The sequence below is a fragment of the Aulostomus chinensis genome, chromosome 5, assembly GCF_037954235.1.
Source record: "Aulostomus chinensis isolate RoL2024-O1b breed Wild chromosome 5, RoL_Achi_v1.0, whole genome shotgun sequence".
Taxonomy (NCBI): Eukaryota; Metazoa; Chordata; class Actinopteri; order Syngnathiformes; family Aulostomidae; genus Aulostomus; species Aulostomus chinensis.
Window position 1 is genome coordinate 28,464,217 of NC_141324.1, and position 24,671 is coordinate 28,488,887.

The 24,671-nt window shown below is 46.3% G+C and overlaps 1 protein-coding gene across 7 annotated transcripts in view; it reads left to right on the top strand.

Moving 5' to 3' along the window:
* LOC147262055 (disco-interacting protein 2 homolog C-like) overlaps positions 1–24,671 on the top strand; it is a 135,081-nt gene that overhangs the window by 85,026 nt on the left and 25,384 nt on the right. For 4 of the 7 annotated variants that reach the window (XM_086204448.1, XM_086204450.1, XM_086204449.1 and 1 more), the window contains exons 3-12: positions 277–387; positions 3,014–3,139; positions 6,932–7,279; positions 9,523–9,618; positions 15,108–15,260; positions 15,780–15,899; positions 16,067–16,264; positions 20,228–20,319; positions 23,326–23,436; positions 24,480–24,603. In XM_086204448.1, the coding sequence (XP_086060574.1) occupies positions 277–387; positions 3,014–3,139; positions 6,932–7,279; positions 9,523–9,618; positions 15,108–15,260; positions 15,780–15,899; positions 16,067–16,264; positions 20,228–20,319; positions 23,326–23,436; positions 24,480–24,603 (1,479 nt within the window). The remainder of the gene's footprint in view (positions 1–276; positions 388–3,013; positions 3,140–6,931; positions 7,280–9,522; positions 9,619–15,107; positions 15,261–15,779; positions 15,900–16,066; positions 16,265–20,227; positions 20,320–23,325; positions 23,437–24,479; positions 24,604–24,671) is intronic. The other 3 variants (XM_086204452.1, XM_086204453.1, XM_086204455.1) reach the window with 1 other exon arrangement.

A 24,671-nucleotide genomic window follows, 5' to 3' on the forward strand; every position in this document is an offset into this window, starting at 1 on the left:
TTTCTACTCGTAACGATGACAAATAACCAAGCTAGCCTGGATTCTCCTCCCCAGCCTAGTGCCACTGCTGAGTTGTGCTCTTCGGTCTTCAACCCAATAATGCAGAAGTGTATGTGTACAGTAACGTCCAGCTTCAACCCTGAAGACTCAGCCATGAGATGTCAACTGAATTGTCAATGACATTTGCAGTTTATATTTGTGAGACTGTAGTGTAGCTGGTGGGGAAGAGGGGAGCCACGGACATTGTCACATGCAGACCTCCCTCTGTTGTCCTAGGAATGGATCCACCCGTGGGGCAGGAGAGGAGAACACCAGTCACCCCGTCTTCGTCTTCCCGATACCACCGCCGGCGGTCCTCTGGCTCCAGGGACGAGCGCTACCGATCAGGTGAGACGCAGATGGACGTCAACACAAGAATCTGCAGTAAAATGTACAATTACAGTTGATTCTTTTACATCATCCAACATGTGGAGGACAAGCCCAGCCCCCCTGAGGACCGTCGTCCTGGGTCTGGTTTCCTCCAGCAGCTGGTATCCAGCAGCTGGTATCCAGCTCATCAGCTCTGAATCTCACTCAGCTCTCAAATCATGTTTTGTTGAGTTTTGTTCCATCTGGTGCTCAGTGAGGATTCACTCAAGATTTACTAAACTGAGGTTGATTCTTGTCCAGGCTTTAAAATGAACCTTCAGAGCACCAAAATATCAGTTTTGACAGCAGCCTCCTCTAGTGGCACCCACAGTGATGACAGGATGCTGGTGCATAACATCCTGTTGATGCTATTTGAAGGAGAGCCGATTGACAGGAACCGAGCTGAGCTTTTGGGTTTCACTGTGATGACATCATCGTCCATGGTGCCATGTGTCACTTCCTGATCCAAGTCAACCGTTGATCAGGTCCCACAGGACAGTTATTAGGATTTATAGACGGGAAGATAAAGTTTCTCTAATTTGTCTGCACACAGTAGGCAGCTGGTACCACATCTGATGTCCTGCATGGTGGAGGGGGTGCGGCCTGGAGGGGGTGTGGCCTGGAGGGGGTGCGGCCTGGAGGGGTGGTTGGGGAAGGCTGGTGGTTTGCTTTACGAACATTTAAGTGCTGATGTTTCTGACAAACTGAAGTTACGCTGCACAGGAACCAGACAGAGCAGCTATTCTCCATCGCCTCGTACTATTTTAAGGATGCTAATTTGTGCAGCAGGTTCATCATGTGGTGATGCAGTAGTATTTTTACTGCAGTAGTACTGTTACTGCAGCTCGGAGCAGCTGACGAGACCTGACTCACTTTATTGTCTTCCTGGAGTTTTTGTTTTAACTGACACAAAGTAAACCCTGCTCTCCCTTTTAGCTGTGTGAGAAGCTGTGTAAGCACCTTTAACATCACACTGGGTCAACCACAGAACAATAAACGTGCAGTTGAGATCGTAATTACGTCCGTTCTCTGACGAAGGCGCCCACAAGCCAAACAAACACGTGTGTGTGTGTGTGTGTGAGCTCCATTCATGCTGACAAATGTCTCACTGATGTCATGATTGGGTCGACAGCCGGCCGTCTCTGGACCGGCAGGCGCTGTGTGTCTGCCGGCTGCCAGTAACGGACGCCGTTCAAACACACCCAGCTGTGCCGCTTTATCTCGCTCTTAGAAACAGCAATTTACAAAACGTCTTCGCTGACGCTCCCTGAACTTAATCCACCCGGAAACCACAGAACCTCGCGGGAGCTGCTGTCAAGCTGGGAATGTTTGTGTTGCTAAAGTGAATGTGGATGAATGGAAACACGGAGCTCATTGTAGCTGGAGCACAGCAGCAGAGGCAGGGTTCAGCTGATTGCGTGGGTTCCGTCTCTTCGTTACTGAACACCTTCTCCTGCAGTGTTGACTGAGGAGAGTCGCCCTGCTGCTGTTGTGTCCCGTTGGTGTGTGTGAGAGCTAACAGAAGTGTGTTTTAATTCTGGGTGATTTTTTTTTTTGCTCTTCTCACTTTTGTTAAATCTCTGCAGTATTAAGTCCTGCACTTCTACATTGAACCAGCGCTGAGAATTCAAAGGTTTTTATTTGCAGTACAACACATTTTGAAAAAAAGATGTGTAATTGGGGACCAGGTTAATCCAGACTCTAAATGGACCGTAGGCGTGGCTGTGAGTGTGAATGGTTGTCTGTCTATGTGTTGGTCCTGCCATGGACTGGCGACCTGTCCAGGGTGAACCCCGCCTCTTGTCCGTAGCCGCTGAGATAGGCTCCACCCCCACCCCGTGACACTTAACAGGAATAAGCGGAAGAAAATGGATGGATGGACATGCAAATGTTGATACATGAATTATGAGCGTTTGATGACCTCTGCAAATGAGGCGTTTAAGTTGAAGTCTGTCACATCCTTCAACCTGCAGTTTGGACTGATTTTCTCAGAATTCTAGTCATGTGACTGTTGGTCTCAGCTGACTCCATAATGACTTCACAGTTGTGCTGACACATGCAGAATTTTGTGTTTTTCACAGAATCTGGTCTCTTCAGCAGTTCTTTTTTGGCACCATTTTAGATGAGCTATTTTTTATGAATTACCACTATACTCAGCTTGGATGTTTTACAGTGCAAAGGTACGTTCGTTCACTCTGTGTATTGAAATTGTTCCTTTTATTTTTGAAGATAATATCTCATGAAAACAAACAACATATAACAAAGCACAGGGCCGTTAACAAAAATATTCCCCTGCAATTTTATCGAATCAGTACTTTTTATAGGGAATGTTGAACAAAACTGCCTCATCTGCAGGTTTTTTTTTACAAGATAAGATAGAAGATATGATAAAGTATATTATAGTAAAACAGCTTCAACATGAATAAAAGTTCTAAAACAGTCTTATAATGAGATGCAGCCGTGGAGCAAACAGCATGAAGGGTTTTGGTTTTTGTGGTGTGGATTGTTCTGATGTAAGACACTGAAATCTGATGTGTGTGTGTGTGTGTGTGTGTGTGTGTGTGTGTGTGTGTGTGTGTGTGTGTGTGTGTGTGTGTGTTTGTAGACGTGCACACAGAGGCGGTGCAGGCAGCGCTGGCCAAGCACAAAGAGAGGAAGATGGCCGTACCCATGCCTTCCAAACGCCGGTCGCTGGTGGTCCAGACCTCCATGGATGCCTACACGCCACCAGGTAGTGACCCGAACGCTTCCCCAAGAAACGGCAGAGTGTCTGCGCACGGCGACCAAAACATGACCTCAGCACACGTTGGACGGTTGTCATATATGTTCATTCTGCCTGAGGTGCATACGCCAGCGGAGGCATCACCAGAAAACACACCTGATCACAAACGAAAGAAACAACTTCCGTGCGTTTTTATGTTGTTTATTTATTTGTGTAGTTATTTAAAACTTTATTTCATCAGATATTCTAACTGCAGACAGTATGCAAGAACAGCAAACCAGTCCAACAAACAAATCTGAAATTCAAGTATTAAAAGCACATTTATTGCATCAGAACACAGTCATCCGTCGTTTGATTTTGGGGGTATTTTTGAGTCATGCTGTTATTTTCTTTCTCATTTAACCATAAAAGGGGCACAGCAGTGAGAGAGTATGAATATTGATCTGATAAAAGCCTGAATATCGATGTTTGGTTTCAGCGATGTTGATCGATAGTTGATAATCTGCCACTTTCCAATAGCTGATCAGTACTTTTCTCTGTCAGCACTATTGGAATTAAGTCGCTGCTTTGGTGTCTTAAGCAGATTATTTCTTGGAGGTGAAACAGCGCCAGCAAGAAGATTTGTCTCATTTATGAGCGCAAGCGTTGAATGAATGTGCGGAATTATTGGCTGCAGATGCCCGTTTATTTTATGTTCTGATGATGTGAGTTTGCTCTGAACTCTGTTTTACTGTGTTTGTGCTGTTCACCGTCTGCGAGTATAAATAGAAAAATGTGTAGTTTATTATTCTGGACATTTTTATGAACATTTTTATGGTCTACAGTGATAACGGAGCGTGATGTGAATATGTGAAGTGAACGTCGTGCAGCCATTAACACCACGGTTCTGTTGACATCCCACATTAATATACTGATAATATACTGGCTTATATTTTTGAAGGAGCGAGTTTGTTTTGCAGTCATGAAAAACCTGGAAAAGCTGTTGGATTTGTGAATGGCCTTTTTCCAGGCCTGGAGAAGGTTTGGTAAAGCGAATGGACAAACAAATACTTATTTATCAAAGGAAACATGTTCCCTGACCTGCTGTTGTCTCCCGTGATCGATAACAGGTTTGACTCCTCCTCTGACCGCTGATGAAATGTTTGGAAAGTCTGAGCCTCTCACGGTTGCGTGTGGGGCCGGGTCTGGTCTGGGGTGAGTGGCAGTGGCGCTCATCCACGTTTTTATGGTAGGAGCCGTAAATGAGGATGCTAATGAGCCTGGTATCTCTGGCGTTGCTGGCTCCTCCCAGCACCCCTGAGCTCTGCATGATGGCGGCACAACGACCGGCGGTGACGGTGAAGCGGAGGATATTTGATCAAATCAGCTGGAGCAGACTGTTGAATGAAGAGTTGGAATATTTAGCGCTTCACTGACGTCATTTGTACATCCCTCTACACCTCCGTCCTCCCTCCTTCGCTCTTCCTCCGCCTCAGTCCTCAGTTTTTCACCTCGAGTGAGAGTGAGTGTGTTTGGATGAGTGTGTGTGTGTGTGTGTGTGTGTGTGTGTGTGTGAGACTCTCTCAGTGCTCTTGGGTTTGCTCTGGGTAAAATGGTAAAAATAGTTTGAAAATGGTTGCGTTTGCAGAGACGCACACACATTACCACAACTCACTCTTCACACGTTCATGTCCTGGGGTGTGTAGATGCAATATGCAGGTGGTGGAGTGCGCAGACACACAAACACACACACACACACACAAACACACGCACTCACTGTGACAGAATGAAACGCTGATTTATTTAAAAAATGACGATTATCTTCCAAAATGATGATGTGCTGATATTATCGCGCATCCTTAGAATGTGTTTACACAAAGCAGAACCAACAGCACTGTGAGAGTCACACACGTGACATCGCCAAACGCACTCAATCCATCCAGCAGATTCAGAGCGCACATGTCCAGGGGGAGGGGTGTGACACACATACGTGTGCGCGCGCACGCACACACACTCACTTGGCTGTCAGTTTGCCAGTGAGGGTCACTTGAGGACAGCGGGGTCGCGTGCTGTGCAGCAATATGTCGTATCAGGAGAGATGAGGGGAGGAGGAGGAGGAGAGGAAGAAGCTTCTTGGCTTCTACAGCTGAGTTTTCTCGACATGTTTTCATATATTTCAGCTTCGTAAAAAGCTGCTCTGCGTCAGGCGTTTGCACGCTCGCTGCCTCGTCCTTTGTCTGTGTGTGTTTATTTTCTGGGAGTCATGAGTTGCCCGGCGGCGTCTCAGTCTGGTCATGTCTCTGTCCCTGGACGTCTCCCGCTGGTAACCAGACACAGAACTGCAGGCCAAGCAAGTCAGCAAAGCCCCATGGGAGTCCTGCGGCGTTTAAAACCACTAATGTCAGCTGACGATGAAGAAATCAAGTCAATACAAGTGAACAATGGAAATGTGTTTACTGTTCCATCAGGAGTCATGTGACCTGACATTCTCAGCGGCGGCTTCTCCAGGAGGGGTCCAGACAGTTCCTGGGGAGGTTCAGGAAGTGGAGGTGGTAGAAAGAACACATGAGTATTCATGATTTGGTTTGATAGGATTAGATCATCCAGAAACACTCGTCTGTTCTTCAAGTCTTTCAATCACTGATTTTCTACCACCTCTACTCCCTGAACCTCCCCAGGAACTGTCTGTCCGCCTTATTCCAGACTTTGTCTAAGGGGGGTCCACCATCTCAGACTGCAGCAAAAAAGGGAGCAAATGAAGAGGAGGATTGTTTGCCTCTGTGCTGAGCTGTTTTGTGGCTGTGTAACAACTGAGTGGAGGCAGCATGACTGAATATTTGTTGGCAGCCCCATTATCCTAAAAACATCTTTCTTCCCTGTTGACTGCTGACTTGAGGGGAAACAGACTAAAGATGAAAATAGGTTGTGAGTGTGCGAGTATTTGCAAAAATAGAGCCACAATGACACTGACGCACAGTCCCAGCTCAGACATCTTCATCTGGAATTGAAATAATTGCCAGAACCTGATGTGGGTCGCCCTTATTGTGTCCAGTTAGGAGCTTTGCTCCTCCTGAAAAACACAGGCGCCCCACAACAGACATCAGGCTTACCTGCTGTCTGTTGTGCGTGCAGTTCCTACAGGAACCAGCTAACGTGGTCGGTGCGGCCGACAGCAACGTCTCCAGACGGTATCGGTGCATTTCAGCCTCCATGTGTGTCCTTCACCGAGATCTGATGCTCCCCTAAATCATGGTGGCAAATATCTGGGTTTGGTACATGTTGGATTGTCCTGCTCATCTACATTGTGTCTGCTACAAGCCTTTTAAAGACACACACACACACACACACACACACACACACACACACACACACTGTACAACACCTATGTGTGAGAACTGGGTCAGCTTGTGTTGTTCTCCATTTTCCCACTGTCAGGCTTATACAGTAATGCCGGGGGGGCATTATGGAAATCACATGCAAAACGGGTACTCTCTCTCAAACACACACACACACACACACACACACACACACACACACACACACACACACACACACACACACACACACACACACACCACAGCCTAAAACTGTTCCCACCCTTCAGCAGTGTTCAGCAGCTCAGGGCTGGAGCCTCCTCGTCTCCAGGCAGCTGTCAGACCAACATAACCCCTGCCTGCCACTCACTCTATTGTTCCTGTACTTTCACGTATGATGAACCTCTTTTTATCCTCTAAGCATTCAAACTCAAATTTTTTTTTCACTTTAGGGAAAATAAACTTGACACTGGTTTTGCAGCGTTGTAACTCTTCTCTCCCTCCTCAGACACGTCGTCAGGCTCAGAGGGCGAGGGTCAGGGCGATGGTGACGAGGAGGAAGGAGGAGACGGAGAAGAAGAAGATGGGGGCGGCGGTGGGGGAACCTCATCCAGCCGCGAGGGGAGCATCAGCATGGAGCACTGGATCAGCCGGGCCATCCACGGCACCTCCTCCACTACCAACACCACCTCCTCCACGGCCTCCTCATCATCTTCCTCCACACGCAGCGGGGGAAGTGGGGCCGCCGGTGGCCGACTGGCTGACGTCCTGGCCCAACATGTACACATCTCTGCCCACCAGCACCACCTCCGCCATCACCACCACCACCACCACCATCACCACCACCACAAGACAGGTGAGAGCAGGGACCACATACAAATAGCCTCCATATAAACCCGCATCGTGCTTTTCAACAGATTTTTAATTGTAAGTTTCTTTATGAACAATTACATTAAGAACGCATGAACAATACATTTTAAAAACGTGTATATTAAACTTTAAACATTTGAAAAACATCAAAATGAACGTGTGAATTCAGTCGTCAGGCTCATTCAAAACACAGTTGTTTTGGATCTACATCAAAGTTTCTTGAATTCCCATCCAGCTTTCACTGAACTGAAAGGGGAAAACCTGTATGCTAACTGGACGATAGCACACTTTGAGTGGTTGTGAATTGTTCATGACACCAGCGCGCTAGCAGGCAGCAGGTTCCTTCACAACTGCTTCACTAACTCACCCTGGGTGAGAGCGACAAAACGGCCTGCCGCTGCCTTAGAAATCTGTTTGTCCTCTCCTGCTGTCTGCTGGTCCAGACTTGATGAAATGCTCTGCTGGTTCTCTCGGTCTCCAGCTCTGATGCCAAGGCCTGGACACACACATAGACACCCCCCCCCCCCCCCACGCTATCCGCCAGCTGCTCAGATATGACAGCAAAGTTCTTACACCTGCTGTTGGTTCGTTAGCTTGTTTGTTTGCTGCTTTCCTTTGTCACGTTCCCGGCAGGCCTGAAGTGGCAAAGACAGAAAGACATTCCTGTCCAGATACCTGATAGGTTGGCTGTTTACAGTTATTGAGCCTCTTTTACAGGTCACGAGCAGCTGCATTGATTTGAATTTCATGGATGATGCATTTGAGTTGAGTTCATCTTGTACACTTTGCCTGTTGTTGGTCTTCAGCCTCCAGTTGGATGCAGCAGGCCTGAAGTGTGTGTCTGTATTCTGGATTCACCAGGAAGTCCTGCAGGGCGTGGGGAGGGGGGGGGGGACATTTTGTGAATTCAACACATCTAATGAGTGATGAATTATGCTTTTTGAGAGAACTGTTTATTTTTGTTTAGCTTCATTTGTTCATCGCAAACTGTGACAGTTTCATGGAGTCTTTTCTTCTTGACTGTTTATCCCATTAGAGAGCCTCAGTGCTGCGCGCCGTGTGGATTTCAGCCCTGTTTCTCATTTCCCGGCGTTCTCAGTGTGTGTAGATTCTTAAGGGAGGCTGTTTCCATACAGCCTGGTTTTATATTTAGCTCTTATCAGAACTTCTCTGCCTGCTTGTGCAGAAACTGTTTGTTCGCCCGTGTCTCCCCCATTTGTCCTCACTCCTACCCTCCCTCCAGGCCGCACATCTCCAGAACAGGGTCTTTGTTGACAATCTGGTCGTTGTCGTCAACTTCTTACCGGCATTTTTTGTAACTTGGTGTGTCGTTTGTCACAGACAATACAACTAGATGCTTGTTCATGCTGTTGCTGCGGGATTATTGGAAACCTTTTGAAAGGAATACGTAGCTTTCTTGATGAAAGTGGAAATATGTGATCAACACAGTAAAAAAGTTCTAAGCATCTTTTTCCTCTTTATCAGTTAAATGTATATGTTAAGGTCAAGGTTTCTTTATTGTCATTGAACATTTCTGTACAATGAAATGTAGTTGGGCACAGTCCGTCACACAGCAGCACAAATAGATTAAGAACAGAAAATAAATAGCAGGATAGAAAAAGGAGATGTTAGAAATCGCAATAGTCAACTCATTGAGCAATGATTAGTTATTGATCTACTGATGTGAGGTCTTTAAAGTGACACTTCAACAACAGCCAGACTGTCCAAAAAGAAGTCTACAGATCTCCAGATCATCGTCACGCAGGTGTTCTGGTCAGTTTTAGCGCCCGAGCGTTCGTGCATTACCGAGCGTACGGCTGGATTAAGAAGACCTGGATGATACTGGACGAGGACCTGGAGAGAAAATACACATTGTGGGTGAAGTATCACTCTAAAAAAGTAATAACTCTACAAGCTCGTCCATTCTTGGCTTTCAAACATTTCCTCTATCTGCGGTTAAGATCTGAATACTTTCAAAAATACACACTTCAGCAAAGAATAGATGAGATTATTCTTTTTCACTGCTGTCAAGTAGTTTCCTGCCTTATCAGAGTACATCTTCACAGCGCACAGTCACACAGGAATAATGCGCCTTCAGAGTGGGACTTTGAAGAGAATGATGTCGACTGGGTTGAAAACAGACTCCAGTGGTCTAAAGTTTGGGTCCTGACTGACTCGCCACATGGCACCTTTTCAAGATTCCCCTCCCTTCTTCTTCCTCACATGCAGGCCTTTTAGCCCACCTCTCCTTGAGGAAGAGGAGGAGGAGGCGGGCATTGCCAGGCGGTTTGGTAGAGAATGGAAACTCCGGGCCGCAGCGCTCCGGTAAGTTGATGTGGGAGCATGGCTGGCGGAGAGCTGAGACGCAGCGCCGTCCTCCTGCCATCCCTTCTCACCATGCAGGGATGCTGTATCTTTCCCTCCTAAGTTGGCGTCGATCCTTCTCCCGTGTCCTCCTCTCATACGTTCAAGTTATGGACCCTATGACAGTCTGATTTCAATGCTACCTTCGCTAGGACTAGCATTGCCTGCTGTTGTGGTTGCATGAAAATAAAGTTTTTGTGCGAATTGTTGATGAGGCAAATCAACAATGCTTCAGGAGGGCATGGGAGCAGCTTGTATGAGCAGTATTCGCTCTTTCAAGGTTACTCTGTTTGGCGTTGTTTATTGATTTGGCTAATTATGCAGCATGTTTTTAAGTTGTTTGCTGAGCCAGAGGCAATCTGCTTTCAACATGGCTTTTCAACTGGGCCTGAAAGCAGATGGTAGTGGGATGGAGGCTGTCTGCCTGCTTCCTCCTTTTACTTTTGTGTCTCTGATTTCATGCTGTTTTCTTCAGATCTGCTTTCCTGAAATCACAAATGCTGTCAGACTGTTATCCCTCCTTTGTCCGGTTAAAAAAAGGTCATAACAGAAGTTTGAAATACTGCTGAATCTGCTTGGATGGACTTAACATTGGGAGGGCGCGCTATTGGCAGATTTTAAGCCGATTACCTCGTTGTATTATATATCCCCTAAATTATTTACAGAGAACCCCCATTCCAGTGCCACATGATGCGACATCCACAGGAACACATTTGTGCCACATGTCCTCGAAACCCCGTAATTTGAACACAACAACAACGACACGGCTGTTGCATCGTGTGACTCTTTCTCACACGAAACAAACTGCTGTAATCACTGACGAGGTTAGTTTAGTGTGGACAATGAATTACAGGCGCCACTGACCTTGAAGTCTTTGCTGACTGAACTTGTAGTTCCAGAGGTTTGATGAGAAAACTTTTTGCACGTCCTGGAGGCAACGCTACGACCATGGAACAGCAGACATGAGGGCATCTCTGGATGTAACGCTCTTATCTTCGAGTGGAAGACTTGGCTAAAGGCTCAGGGATTATGACAGGTCACGAGCAGCCTGTGAGCTCATGAACGTGATTACATCCAGGTGACATCAAACCACATTTGCCTTTTGTGATTTCGTCACTTTTGTATGTGTGTATTCCTTTCCTGTTGTTGTGGTGTTTTCCTGTGATGGATGATTCTCCCCCAACAGGTCAAATATGTCGATGTACTTGTCTATTTTTTCGCCACTTTGACCATCTGACAGTTGTGCTGCCTTTACATTCCTCTTCATCTTCAGTTCAAGCAAAGAAATCTCCCCAATTCAAGTTCAAGCTAAACTCCCTCAACTCGCGCCAGCGGTGACCGGAAGTCAGCCGAAGTCTTCATCGCTCGCTCTTCTTGCTACACTGCAGATTAATTTTGATTGGTCTTGAATTGGCTGTTTGTGTTGTACATGACAAATACTCAGACTCATGAAGTACAAGTGCCGCTACCAGCTGGAGGCTCCTCCAGCCAGCTTGATACTTGGCATGGATCTTCTCTGAGCATGTGAGGAGGGAGCTCATTCATGAAGTAGCCCCCCCCCCCATTTATTTCTCTCCGATTGCTCGAGAACGTGACCCACACCTGTGAGAACAATGAGCCTTCACTCGAAGAAAAGTTTAAGAACAGACCTTTAATCTACTGTTCATCACTGCCAGAAGAAAATATACCCGAATCCATTAACGCCCTGCTGGAAGTGCTCCCATATTCAGTGTAATTAAGGCCTCCGTCTGGAGGAGGCCTGTTGGGATGGCACTGTAGCTGAGCCCCCCTGCCAGTGAGGAGAGTGTGGAGGTCTCTGAGGAGTGACGGCGGAGCAACAGATGCTTCCTGGATGTGCTTCATCAGCTGATGTGAGAGAGGTTTTGGCTGCAGGGGCGTCATGATTGAGACTCACCATCCATTCATGTATTATTCATCCACCAACAAGGTTTGGACCAGAACCTGCTGTTGTCTTTTTTTTCTTTTTTTTAAAGAACTTCTATGTCATGTGATCTAGGGTCTCCAAATCAGCCCCCAACATTGGTACTAGACTAGAATAAAGGACACGCCTCTTTTTACTGCCTTCTGTAATTTATATGTATATTTTTTTTACATTTTCGGGCCCGTAGAGCTGGTGAGTGCTGCAGCCTCCAGAGCTCCGGCTGCGGTTGATGTATGTGGGATGGACAGAAGAGCATTCAAACAACGTTTTTATGAGTTCAGTTGATGTTTCGGAAGTTTCTGCATGTGTCAAGAAGGCGGAAGTCAAGGGGCTTCAGTGTGGCACTGTCGTACTGTAGTGGGAGTCGGTCGTATCTGATAGGAGGCGTGGCATCTCTCCGCAGCTGGCGGTGAGGCATTTTTGTTGCCGTGGGAGACTGGCAACAGCCAATAAAGAATCAGACAACACGAGAGTGAGGCTCGGGCTGGCTTGTCAAAACATATCAAATGTCACTGTAGTATCTGACTCTTGTCCACAGAAGCGCAAGATTTATGACAGTAGATGGCGCTGCTTGTAAGGAGAGCCTTGAACATGTGACCTTTCAGCTACAGTATCACCAGACCCATTTTACACTCACCTGGAGCCTCAGAGGGAGACCTGAATGTCCCGTCCCTGAATTGGCTCCCTCGCCCTGATTGGTATTCCAGCGATGAAGGAGGCCCTCCTCCTCCTCCTCCTCCTCCACCAGAGCTGATATTCCTCTCCATCATCGTGACTACATTCAGATGAAGTGGCATTCACACGTACATGGACATCAAATAAAATCGAATGAGCTCTATTCATCACATACACATCGTGCGTTGTACAACGTGCGGTGAAACGTGTCGTGTGTGGCTCCTCCAGATGCCTCGGACATGTTGTCCAAACGAAGGCCGCATTGGCACACGCATTCAGATGAACTCGCGACTTCAGAGAGCGCAGGTCTCGTTGAGTTGCGCTTTAACAGACAGGCCAGATGTTGCAGAGACAGATTGCGCGGCGTGCTACAGTAATTAGCATGCCTGTGCTGTGTGCTGCAGTATTGATATGCAGTCCGTGTCTGGATAAAGAATTCTGTTTAGTCTCGCTTGCTTTGCCTCTGTGCTATGCAGGGAATCATCCCCATCTCTCTCTTCCCTTCTCTCTCACTGTCTTCCTCAGGAGTCTTTCAAATTATAGTCAGGAGAGTCCTGGCGAGCTTTGTTGACATGAATAAATGGAGGAGAACCGACGTTTCCTGGAGAATGTCTACGAATCGCACAGCTGATGGCACAGACCATCCTGTCATACAGAGTAAAATACATGAGATAACCTCACATGAAGGAGCACAAACGAAATATGAATAGTCAATTAGTGTGATCACAATCTAGTAGACTAGAAATAATACTCTTTTAATGAGAAATTAAGGCTGATAGGCGTGTTGTGCCCGTGTGGTGTTGCTTGCTAGTGTTCTGCAGGTTGCCTGGATGAATATCAGAACGTTAAGTTAATAAAGTGTTAATATTTGCAGCTGCTTTCGTCTGCTACATCAGGTCCTCAAAGTCATGCAGTGACGATGAAAAATTGAGAAGCGAAGTGAGAAATGGGAGAGAGAGAGACGGGCAGGAAAACATGTGTGAGACCGTCCTCTGGATATGACTCCTACACACACACACACACACACACACACACTATAAGTTGTTCCCTCCAGTTAGGGTTTTTGTTTTTTTTGGCAAATTGTGTTTTTGCCACTTTTTGGGCAAATACTTATTGTGAAAGAACTCATTGTCATGCTTACATCAGTGCCATGATGTCATGGTATTTAGTACAAAAATACTGTGATATTTGATTTTGTCCATATGGCCAAGAGGTCTTCTGCCCAGTAGACACCCCCCCCCCATGCATGTTAAGACCTGCCATCTTCTGTTCCAGGGCAGCTCTAATTCATATGCGCTCCTGAATTACACTGCCGCTCTGTCCCCGACCGCCCAGCGATCAATGAGGTTTGCAAAGAATTTTCCCAAACGGCTCAAGTAATGGATGATCCCGTAAGCCTGAGCGTATCCTCATCAGGACCTAAAGAACCCTGTAACCTGAGAACACGAGCTCACACGTAACATACAGCCGTAAAAATGTTAACAAGCAGCAGTCGCTCACTGCAGGCTGGCATCTAGGAGCGAGAAGGACGTGCTCTTGCAGACAGGACGTACCACCGCCCTCACAAGCATGAGCATCACACACAACGGCGTTTAACTGAACTGAGAAGCCTGGTTGAATGCAAAGGAGGCTAAACGACACAGCATGTTCTACCTACACGTCTCTATTTAGATTCAGCACACATCTCTCTCCCTGCATCATTTCATGCTCCCACCACTCCAAGTAAAGAATCCCCAGGCGGAACAGAAAACACTGTTTGATGTTGTTGAGCAGCCACCAAGCCTCTTCAGTGAGGTAAATGTGAAGAATGTGAGGCTTTGAAACATCAGATGGGTTCACCCACAATCTAAATGTGGCACGAAGCAGGATAAGAAACACCCTGAAAGGAGTGTAGGAGTTGAGAGAAAATGAGTTCTTATTTCATCAGACAGGAAACTGTCACAGTAGGTGGTTGTTTGTGGGAATGATCAGTGAGGAAGTTCTTGATCTCTAATTTTCTCGTGTCATCCAGTTGCTACATCCCTGGTCAGTTTCCTGGCTTTCAAAAATCAAAATGCCCTATTTTATAGTTATGTTCACTGAGGAGGTGGTGTTTGTTTGGTTCTCACCAAACTTGGTAGAGGGGCGTAGTCTTGGTAGGAGAAACACAGTGCGTTTTAGGGCAGATTAGTTCCAGCACCTCCTAGTGGCAGCAGGAAGTGACTTGTTTTTGTCTTTGTTGTCCTTCTCAGAGTGGACCAACCAAGCCATCTCCCATTTGGTCGCCTTAAATTGACACATAGAAAAGTGTTTTGTCAATCAAGTACTCACAAAATAAGTTTTTTTCCTTCATGCGTCACTTCTGAGTGACTCCAGAATCCAGAAAGAGCCAGCCACGTATCTTTAGCTTGAAGCTAATGGAGACAGTTGGGTAATGGATTAAAAAAAAAAAAAGATGTAATGCAGGAGGGAAAAAACTTCTTCCGAGACTCCAGACAACTGCTTTGAAGTAGTTGAAAGTTAAAATACAATTTTTGTGAAGTATTGCTCTGTGTCCCTCTAACTCTGGTCCGACTGCCATCCGACAGCCATGCTTATCACGTGCACTTCCTGTCAGCTGCAGCCTCGACTCGTTTCCTCACGTCTTCGGCTGGTTTGTGTCATTACACCTCAGCTGTTTTAAACTGCTCTGACTCTTCAGCTCGAAATGAAGCCCAGCTGACTGACAGCAACGTCTCATGTTAAGATGACCTTTATCTTAATATTTATATCCTTTATTTGAATATGTTTGCAAAGTTTCTATTATCCTGATAATTACAATCGCGGATGTCCATCTCGTTTCTCCCCATCCCAGAGAACCACTCTGCCCCTCCAGATGTCACCGGCTACACCGCTAACAGCTCTGCCTCAGACGGAATCCAGGTGGAGAGAGCCCCAGGTGGCGGCCCTGCCGCCCAGAGACAGATACCCAAGTACGGCAACGCTGAGCTGATGGAGACGGGAGACGGTGAGTCAGAGACGTCAGCGGAGTGGAGATGGATAAATATTTACTGCAACAATGATAAATAAACGACTTGTTAAGACAAGTAGGACTAAAGAAAGCCACCGTCTTTTTGACCCCATAAGAACAGAGAGGCCACACGCTCAGAAAACATACAAACAAGAAGAAACTACGTGCACACACCAACATTCACACACATTCAGAGTAAATGAAGACGTGTTGACTCCTACATCAGGTAGGGGTTTACAATCATCAGAGTTCATTCAGGAGCAGTCTGCACCTCATCACTGATGCTTCTGCTCACTTCTCCCTCCCATCGGGCGTCTCAGTCAGCAGCGTCTGGCTTGATCACCTCCTTTGATGCGTTTCTAAAACTCAAGAGTGTTTTTGTGTGTCAGAGATGAAGCAGCTGGATCACTCGCCAGAGTGAGAAAGCGAAGACCACTTCTCCGGAGCACCTGTGAAAGCACAATTAAGATGTAATGTTGTAATGTGTGTTCGTGCATGCGCGCTCCCCTTCTGCAGGCGTTCCCGTCAGCAGCAGAGTTTCAGCCAAAATCCAGCAGCTCGTCAACACTCTGAAGAGACCCAAACGACCTCCGCTGAGAGAGTTCTTTGTCGACGACTTCGAGGAGCTCCTGGAGGGTAAAAACACTTCTTACTTCAAAAGTATTTTCAAGCCATTTTTCAGTGTTTGCTTTTGTTTTCTGCGTGCCATCATTTTATTATTGATTTATTTATTAATCATTTGGTTCGGCCAGGACACGTAAGCAGAGCTCAGCACACCTCACGTCATTTTTCTCCCCCCACAGTCCAGCAGCCGGACCCCAACCAGCCCAAAGCTGAGGGGGCCCAGATGGTCTCCATGCGGGGTGAGCAACTGGGTGTGGTGACCAACTGGCCCCCGTCTCTGGAGGCGGCCCTGCAGAGGTGGGGAACCATCTCCCCCAAGGCCCCCTGCCTCACCACCATGGACACTAACGGGAAGCCGCTCTACGTGCTCACTTACGGTAGGACGCGTCCCTGAGACGGTCATTCTAGTTTTTACAAAACCTCTGTGTTATTTAGACATTGTGAAATGAAATATTGCAAAGTATGTTTGCTAAAGTTTGAGAACTTTTACTCTGAGCAAATGGACAGTCTGAGTTTAGCACAATAGCACGTTCAGGCCCAACTCAGGTTCCTACCGATCAGCAGAAGCATTAAAACCTCGAACACGGGGATGATAACTTTCAGATTTGAGTGAAACTGTTCGAGAGACGTGTTAATAATCTTAACTTACCTTTTTAGAGGCTGGAATTTGTGTGTTTCATACAGCTCTCATAAAAACCCAGTACAGTTCACAAGCTACAGCCTTGAAAATGACCCCTACAATCAAAACTGAACATTATCATCCTCTTAATTTGTCACAGGGCTGCTTTATGATACTCAGCACAAACCTGTCAGTGGTTTTAATGCTTAGCTGATTAGCATGAATGTCAAGGGAGCTGAGTCCTGATCGTGTGCCAATGTCTCCGGGCTCTCTGGTCTGTGATAAGGATCACTGTGGAGTCCAACTGGATTTTGTTAAGGAAATGATGGTTTGTTTTATTCCCGCAGTCGTAGTTTTCTTCTACTGGAGGCGGCCATGTTGTAGCTTGTTGTGCTGTTCAGTCTGACTGAAGGGGCGTGTCCCGTGGGACAGTGACGTCCAAACATACGCTGTAGTAAACGCTGACTAGCCATTAGATATTAGCGTGTTTTAGTTTTTGGATGAACTAGTTGAGGACAATTGGGTTGGTTCAGTTGAGGGCTGGAACTCTGTTCACTAGCTGTTTATCATCCTGCTGCTGCTGTACCACACTGATCAATGCTAAACCTGCTCCGGTAGCGTCAGGGTTCCCTCCGAGTCGCATCCCGTTTTGTTCCTACATACGGAGACGTTTCCAAAGCTGATTAAGTGGAGCACCAAACAGTGTTTAGCACCTGCTGTGTGACTATTATTCCACTAATGGCAGCCTGGCAGAGCGCTAAGCATATTAAGGGTGTGAAAGAGCGACTTCTGAGAAAGCTGCTCTGCTTCTGTGGGACTCACAGAGTTTGTTTTGTTTGACTCCCCCAAAAGCTGAAAGTTTTCAGAGTGTTTTGAATGAAATAATCCCATTTTACACAAGAGGAAACAATTCTGAGTTTGGGGTTCATGTTCATTCGTATGCCAGTTAGGAAGGGCTTGATTTTGATCTCAGAGTTCAGGCTTAGAAGCCCAAACATCTGAGACCGCCCCCCCCCCCCCCCCCCCAATCCAACAACCTCAAATTCAGCACAGAACTTTCTCAGGCCACCAGAAACGCACGTGATAAGATTGATTAGTGTCATTCAGTGTGAGGAAATGAAGTAAAGACATCGATCTGACAGAGATCCCTCACTTTCTTCCAGAGACGTGTTGGACCTGCACGACGGACTCTGTAAAGCCACAATCACACTGAAATCTCACTCACACTTAAAACAATTGTAACGTCTGCAACGCGTTTCAACAAAGATCTGCATCTGGTTTGAATCTAATGATCAGGTGATGTCATGCTCTGACATGCTCAGTTGCCCCAAACCGAGGTATCACAACACAATGCGACCGGTCGTCCAATATGGCTGCCACAGGAAGTGAAAGACAATTCCTTTTTGTTGATTTGTCCGTAAAAACATGTCTGATAGTCACCCTGAGGTTGCTTCATTATTTGATGTTGAAGCTCAAAGGTCAAAGTTCATCCCAACTCTCTCTCCAGGTTAGTGGCAGTGACGCTCACAAAATCATTAACTCTGGGGATTCATGTGAATCGGCTGCGATTTTTATCCCAAGAGCATCACATTTATTGAAATAAGTTGTGTGTGTGTGTGTGTGTGTGTGTGTGTGTGTGTGTGTGTGTGTGTGTGTGTGTCTGTGTCTGTGTCTGTGTGCGTGTGAGCTTGCTGCTGATGATGAGGTGATATGAGCGCTCACCAGACTGTGAAATGTTTTCTGCCAGCACTCAGGAGTCCTCCGCCAGAGAGCCAACAACGTGGTGAGATGGTGTGTGTGTGTGTGTGTGTGTGTGTGTGTGTGTGTGTGTGTGTGTGTGTGTGTGTGTGAGAGAGAGAGAGATTGAGTGTGTGTGCAGTGCTGATTCTAGATCTTGATCTCTTTCTCTCCGTCCTCCTTTATCTTTCATTCCTATGGTGTTCTCCCGTTTGATGTTGACTGTCAAGGACAAACTTGTTTTCTCTCCTCCTGTGGAGGCGTCCCTCCGTCCCCAGACAACAGAGAGAATTCTTGTTACTGAATTCTTCTGCTGTCCTGAAACTCAACTCTCACCACGCTGTACTGCAGATAACCTCACATCACTGGCAGCCAAGAAAGAGATTTCTAATGATTTTTAAAAAAAGAAGAAAAAAAAAAGTTTCAAGCACCTCAGGGAGTTTCGACCCTCAGTGAAAAGCAGAGCCGGTGTTATTTACCAGCCTATCAATAAAGATGCTCGGATTTCTGTCTGGGATTTGGAGGAATACCGATTTCTCCTCCCCCAGAGGCTCTAGCAAGAGTCCTCCACAGCATTTGAGAAATAAAACTTGATAAAAGTAGTAGAAATACTTTTCTCTGTTCCATAAATGTACCCGATTACTCAGCAGGGAGTGTACTTTTTTATTTGTGTACTTGTGTTTTACCATCTCTCGTTGGTTTGCTCTGATCTGATCCCCGCTCGTCGATTCATGGGGAGGTTTGTGTGCTGTATGTGTTCGCAAAATGTTTCTTATTGACTGTATCAGCTTCTTAGAACCATAAAACGGTGGGTTTTTTTCTCAAAGCTTTTTGTATCTCGTTTGAGAAGAGATGACATATTGATGATCAGTGGGGAGAGAAGTGATCGTCTACGTTAGCATTAACCCTCAGCCATGGAAAAAAGCCCCCCCTCCGCCGTTTTAAGTCAGGACTGTCAGGCTTACGCGAAGAAATACGGAACACAAGGCTTCTATTACTGAATTCCATCCCTGCTGAGAGTCATTGAGGACATTGATGCCCTTTAATCCTGAATAAACAACAGATATCCTCTTTGTAAACTGCCCCCTGCTATCTGCTACCTTCACTGTTGCTCTGTCGTCGTTTGCAACTTGTGTCCCTTTTTCTTGTCTTACGGTCTCTTTTCCCCCCCTGAGATCCAAACATTCTCTGTCACTTCGATTCATTAGTTCTGACAGACAAAAGCCTCATTTCGGGTGTGAATCCACGCTGGAGCGCTCATGCGCGACATCTGCATCTGCCTGTATAAATGAGGAAACAAAGCAAAAGGCTGAAAATTGATTGTGTTGCTGGGAGTTTACATTCATGAGGAGAAGCGTCTCGGCTTGACAGGCAAAGCGAAAGTGATTAGAAAGATTTCACCATATTCCATAACTTGATATGGGGGGTGTGTGTGTGTGGGGGTCTACTTCTAAAAGTGTTTTCTTGAGTTTTGAGTGTCTTCTTCTGGGTTTGTGTCACTTTGTTCAGGTTGTTTTTAGCACTGAGTTGGTAGCTGATGAGCCTCGAATGGTTCTTGGAGGTTGACTGGAGGACAGAGCCAGTGAGAGGCTTCTCCACCCATCAGTCTCTACACTTGCGTTTTGAAACTTGAATTCTGACCCTCACCTTCCTGTGTTTTTGTGGTCGAAAGCGCCAGTGTTCCGGTGAAACCTCCGTCAATTTGGTGGCGTGTGCAGCTCTTGGTGGCTCGTCCTCTCTTGCCCCGGTGGCCCGTCCCCCTCACCCCAAATCTTCTTTTCTGCTCAGCACCACGTTACGGCGCCACATAGCCACGATTGCTGGCAAACAATCCCCCACCAGCAAGAGAGTCCAAAATATAAGAGAACAGACAAGATGAGGGATGATGATGTGGCGTGGCCTCTGTGACTCCCTCTGATGTGGTTTGGTTGGGTTCAGTCTATTTCCTGGATAAGCTTAAAATAATTCTGGACTCTGGTTACAGGTAAACTGTGGTCCAGAAGTGTGAAGGTGGCCTACAACCTGCTGCATAAACTGGGAACCAAACAGGAACCAGTGGTCAGACCTGGAGACCGGGTGAGTCAGAGACCTTGAAGCCTGACAAAGTACTCGGGTCATGTGACCTGGTAGACAAAACAAACTTCCACTTAGACGCAAGACATTATGTATCTGCTCATATTCACTGGTTTTTGTTTTTATTTTCATGAATGTTCCCTCAAGTCTGCCTGTCACTTTATCAGTCTAAACAAACTTGAACGTAAACTACAACTGGGCTGGACTGGTTCTAGTTCTAGTCCTAGCTTGGTTCTCCACTCTGCTGCAGTATAAACTGACACTATGCTAGTGTTTTTATGTACGTAGCTGGTAGGGTGTGTGTGTGTGTGTGTGTGTGTGTGTGTGTGTGTGAGTGATTACAGTGCCTCTTGTTTTTCTTCCCACAGTGGTTATTTACAACCTTTTTCACAGTTTTAGTGGAACTACAGTCTAAAGAAGAAGAAATTACAATGTTGTTTTTTTTTTCTAGAATGCGTTTCTCGGGAAGGCTGAAGAAATGAGTTTTACTGGGAGAAGCTTTAGAACACCGAGGAGATGTAATTACACTGTGAAATGATACCAACTATTTTATGAAGACACACTGGAGTTTGTGTAATTTATTGTTAGAAAAACAAGCAACAACACTGTCGGGAGATGAGGATGGCGAAGAATCAAATATTGTTTTTGGCTGTGATTTGACTCTTGGTACAGAAAAGAAGATTCAGTGTGTGTGTGTGTGTGTGTGTGTGTGTGTGTGTGTGTGTGTGTGTGTGTGTGTGTGTGTGTGTACACAGATGGTTTCATCAACAAATGCAAGGGATGGTTTTTTTTTTCCCCAGGTGAGATGTGAAAATTCCCAGTCTTCCAGAAGTCAACATGTACATTTAAAGCTAAAGACGCTGACATTCCAGTCCCTTCATTTACTTTACCAAAATAAAATGTTTAAGCCGGGCCCTCACTAAAATATTAAAATTCTCTCCTGGAAAAGAGGAGATGAATCCTGCTGCTGCTGTTGTGGTACTACTACTACTACCATGACTACTACTACTACTACTACTACTACTCCTGTTTATGTACAACCAATGGTGGTTGGTTTATGTGATGAAAAGTATAAATACCAAGAAAAAATCAATAGCACTCCGGTCAATCAAATGTAAAAGTGCCCATTCAGAGTTCTACTTTATTAAAAGTAAACAAGTATTTGGTATGAAGTTTATCTAAGAATAGAAAATAGAAGTAAAGGTTCTCGTTGGTGCTCATGTATTCTGGTGCTTGGGGTGGGTTTCTCTAAAGGTGGTGTTGGGGTCCAGGAATAAAACTGTTTGCAGATGTCTTGATCTTTAAGGTAAGCATCAGCTGTTTGGTCCGATCAGCTGATCGATCGCCCTGAATCTCTGCCACCGGCTGATTTTCTGATAGTGGAGTTAAAATTTGCAGCGATTAAAAAAAAAAAAAAAAATTTGGATGGAAACCCAACTAATATCATTTGCTCAGGAGGACATTAGAGAAATAGATGATCTTAAATATCAGTGTTGACGCTGATGTTATTGATGGATCAGGGACTGCAGTGATGGACTCGACCCAGATTCCATCGGTCGCTCATGCTGGACCAGCACCAGAACCTGAAACATGTCACTGATCCACATGTAAATACATGATGGAATTTTTCAGCTTAAGTTTAGATCTTGAAAGTTGAGGGCAGAGCCTCAGCTATGTAGAGTGTTAATACAGCCTGGTGTTGAAGACCCCCCCCCACACACACACACATGCACACACGCACACACTGGTATCAGTTACAAATGTGATCTACACATGTCAGCATTAGTCCTGCTAAAGTATCGTTGCACTGCCTTCAATCGCTCAGGTGCACTTAGCTCATAGCTGCAAGACCGCACACACACACACACACACACACACACACACACACCAGTCCAGTATTACAGAAGCTATTAAACAGCACTTAAGCTGAGCTGGACCCCACATGGCCGAGCAGGAAGTGCGCTCACGGGAAGGTGCTGCTTGCTGCATTCTTGCCCCGCGGCCCCCGTTTACAAACCTCCTTCACACGGACTGTCCTGTTCAAGTCAAACTCTTACGCCACATGGAGGAGTCCAAATACGTCAGGTTGCTGTCCCGGAGTGAGGGGACGATGGAGTGTGAGATGGGCCGGAGAATCCGAGCAGCGGGAGTGGGTTTGCTACTCTGTCATCACCAGAACAATGAGATCACCAATACAGGTGGTCGTACTGGTTTTCCTCAGGAAGGTGGCTGAAGTCACATTGGTGCTGGTACCTGGTACCTGGTACCTGGTGCTGTAAAAGTTGCGTACAGAGGGAATTTTGCACCAACCTTTATTTATGGTGTGTTTATTTGTCTGTACGTTCCGATGTTTGTTTTCATACTTGCAGCTGCATTCTCATATTGCCCTCGTTGCTCCAGTTTGACATAAAGTGAGCTGATAGAGAGATAATGAGGGTGATAACAAACAAAGATAGCTATGTTGGGGGGGGGGGGATGTATGGAGTCAAAATCGAATAATGACCAATAGAGTGGAAATTAAAGTAATAATAGAGACAATGAAAGTAAAAAAATAAATCAGATAAAAAGCGACGGAAGTGGCAGCGAGTGAGTGGGTTGAGGAGGGAGGACATGAGTCGCCCCCCCTGGAAGATCAAGCATCTTCATGATAAAAGTCCTCAGATACTCGAGCAAACTCATGTCAGGCGTCAGTTCTTATCAGTGATTATCTTTCATAATGGCACACTAAACATAACGCAAGCACATTCTTCATGTATCTTTTTCTGGGTCTTTTGCTTCCCCATCTTGTTTTGTCATGAGATGAAATTCTGGTTCTTATCAAATAGTCAAGCTCCCCTGACTCACCGTCACCTCTTGTGAGAGCAGGTAGTGTTACAGGACAAGGTGACCCGGTTCTACATTGTCCAGGCTACAGTTCCTCCCTTCAAAACAATACCTTGGCCCCACAGGCACAAGTCTCTCTGCTGTGTAATTTCTCTCTAAATGTGCTCCATCTCCTCGTCCCTGCAGGTGGCGCTGGTCTTCCCCAACAACGACCCTGCTGCCTTCATGACGGCCTTCTACGGCTGCCTGCTGGCTGAGGTCGTCCCTGTGCCAATAGAAGTGCCGCTGACCAGGAAGGTGAGGCTGACACCAGGTCATGGCTCCACGCTGGTGACGACCGTCGATATTTCTGGGACATGCGTTTCTCCCATTCTTGGGAACGTGATATTTCTGTCCCACCGTGTGGGAGCCTTTTTTTTTTCTCCAAATTTGTCATAAATGTCCATACAGACTCTTAGCACGTGAATTATGAGTTTCCCGCCAGGTCCAGGTCACTTAGAGAAGTGTGTCCTGGTAATAGTTCCCATCTTTCCACAACATTTCATCAAAATCTGTCCATTTATATTTGAGATATCCTGCAAACAAACCAACCCACCAACCAATAAGCACCCAAAGGTGGTCACATGACCTTCTTAGTCGAGGTGGCGAAAAGTTTTTGTCCAAACATGAAATCCTTCGTTTTATTTTTTATGTTCCCATCGTTCCTCCACTTCAGATGGAACCGTTCTTCAGCCAGTTTTTTGAACGGTTGGAAAAGCTGGCTCTTCCTCTTTCTCGTATTCGTGACGACGTGCAGCAGCGCTCATTTGGCGGTGGGGGGGGGGGGGGTGAGTGAGGGATCCTGTTCACATGTGAGTCATCATCAGCAGCTGTCCTAGTGAGTCAGGGTGCAGCGCGGGGGACCTGTGGCTCAGCTGAGGTGTAATCAGAGCCAAATGTCCCAGAAGAAGCATCCCTGTTGGATTGCTTGGTGTCATGGTTGGGACTGGCTGTCACTGCAGCCTCCTCTGTTAGTGGAGCTCACAGGAACCACGGTCCTCACATAAAACTGGACTGTCAGAGCAACAGAAAAGTCTTTCTCAGAAAACCTACAGCGACCAGAATGCACTGGGCTGCGAAGGCCGCCCCCAGGGTACTGTAGTGTGAGTTGAAATGATCCACAGAGACCAAAATAGCTGGAATCGGTCCGATCCGTGAGCGAGGCTACAGCGGCAGCAGTCACTCCACAAGATGACCACATGTTTGCTGTCAGACCCCTGAAGAACCAGACATGAAAGTCTGAGATGAGTTTATTTGCTAATTCTAATGACTCAATTTCATCTCTGACATGTTCCGTCCAGGACGCCGGCAGTCAGCAGATCGGGTTTCTGCTGGGGAGCTGCGGAGTGACGGTGGCTTTGACCAGTGACGCCTGCCATAAAGGGTTACCCAAGAGCCCCACTGGCGAGATCCCACAGTTCAAAGGTCTCTCTCTCACACACACACACACACACACACACAAGCACAAGGATTTATTTTGATGACCGGCTTTT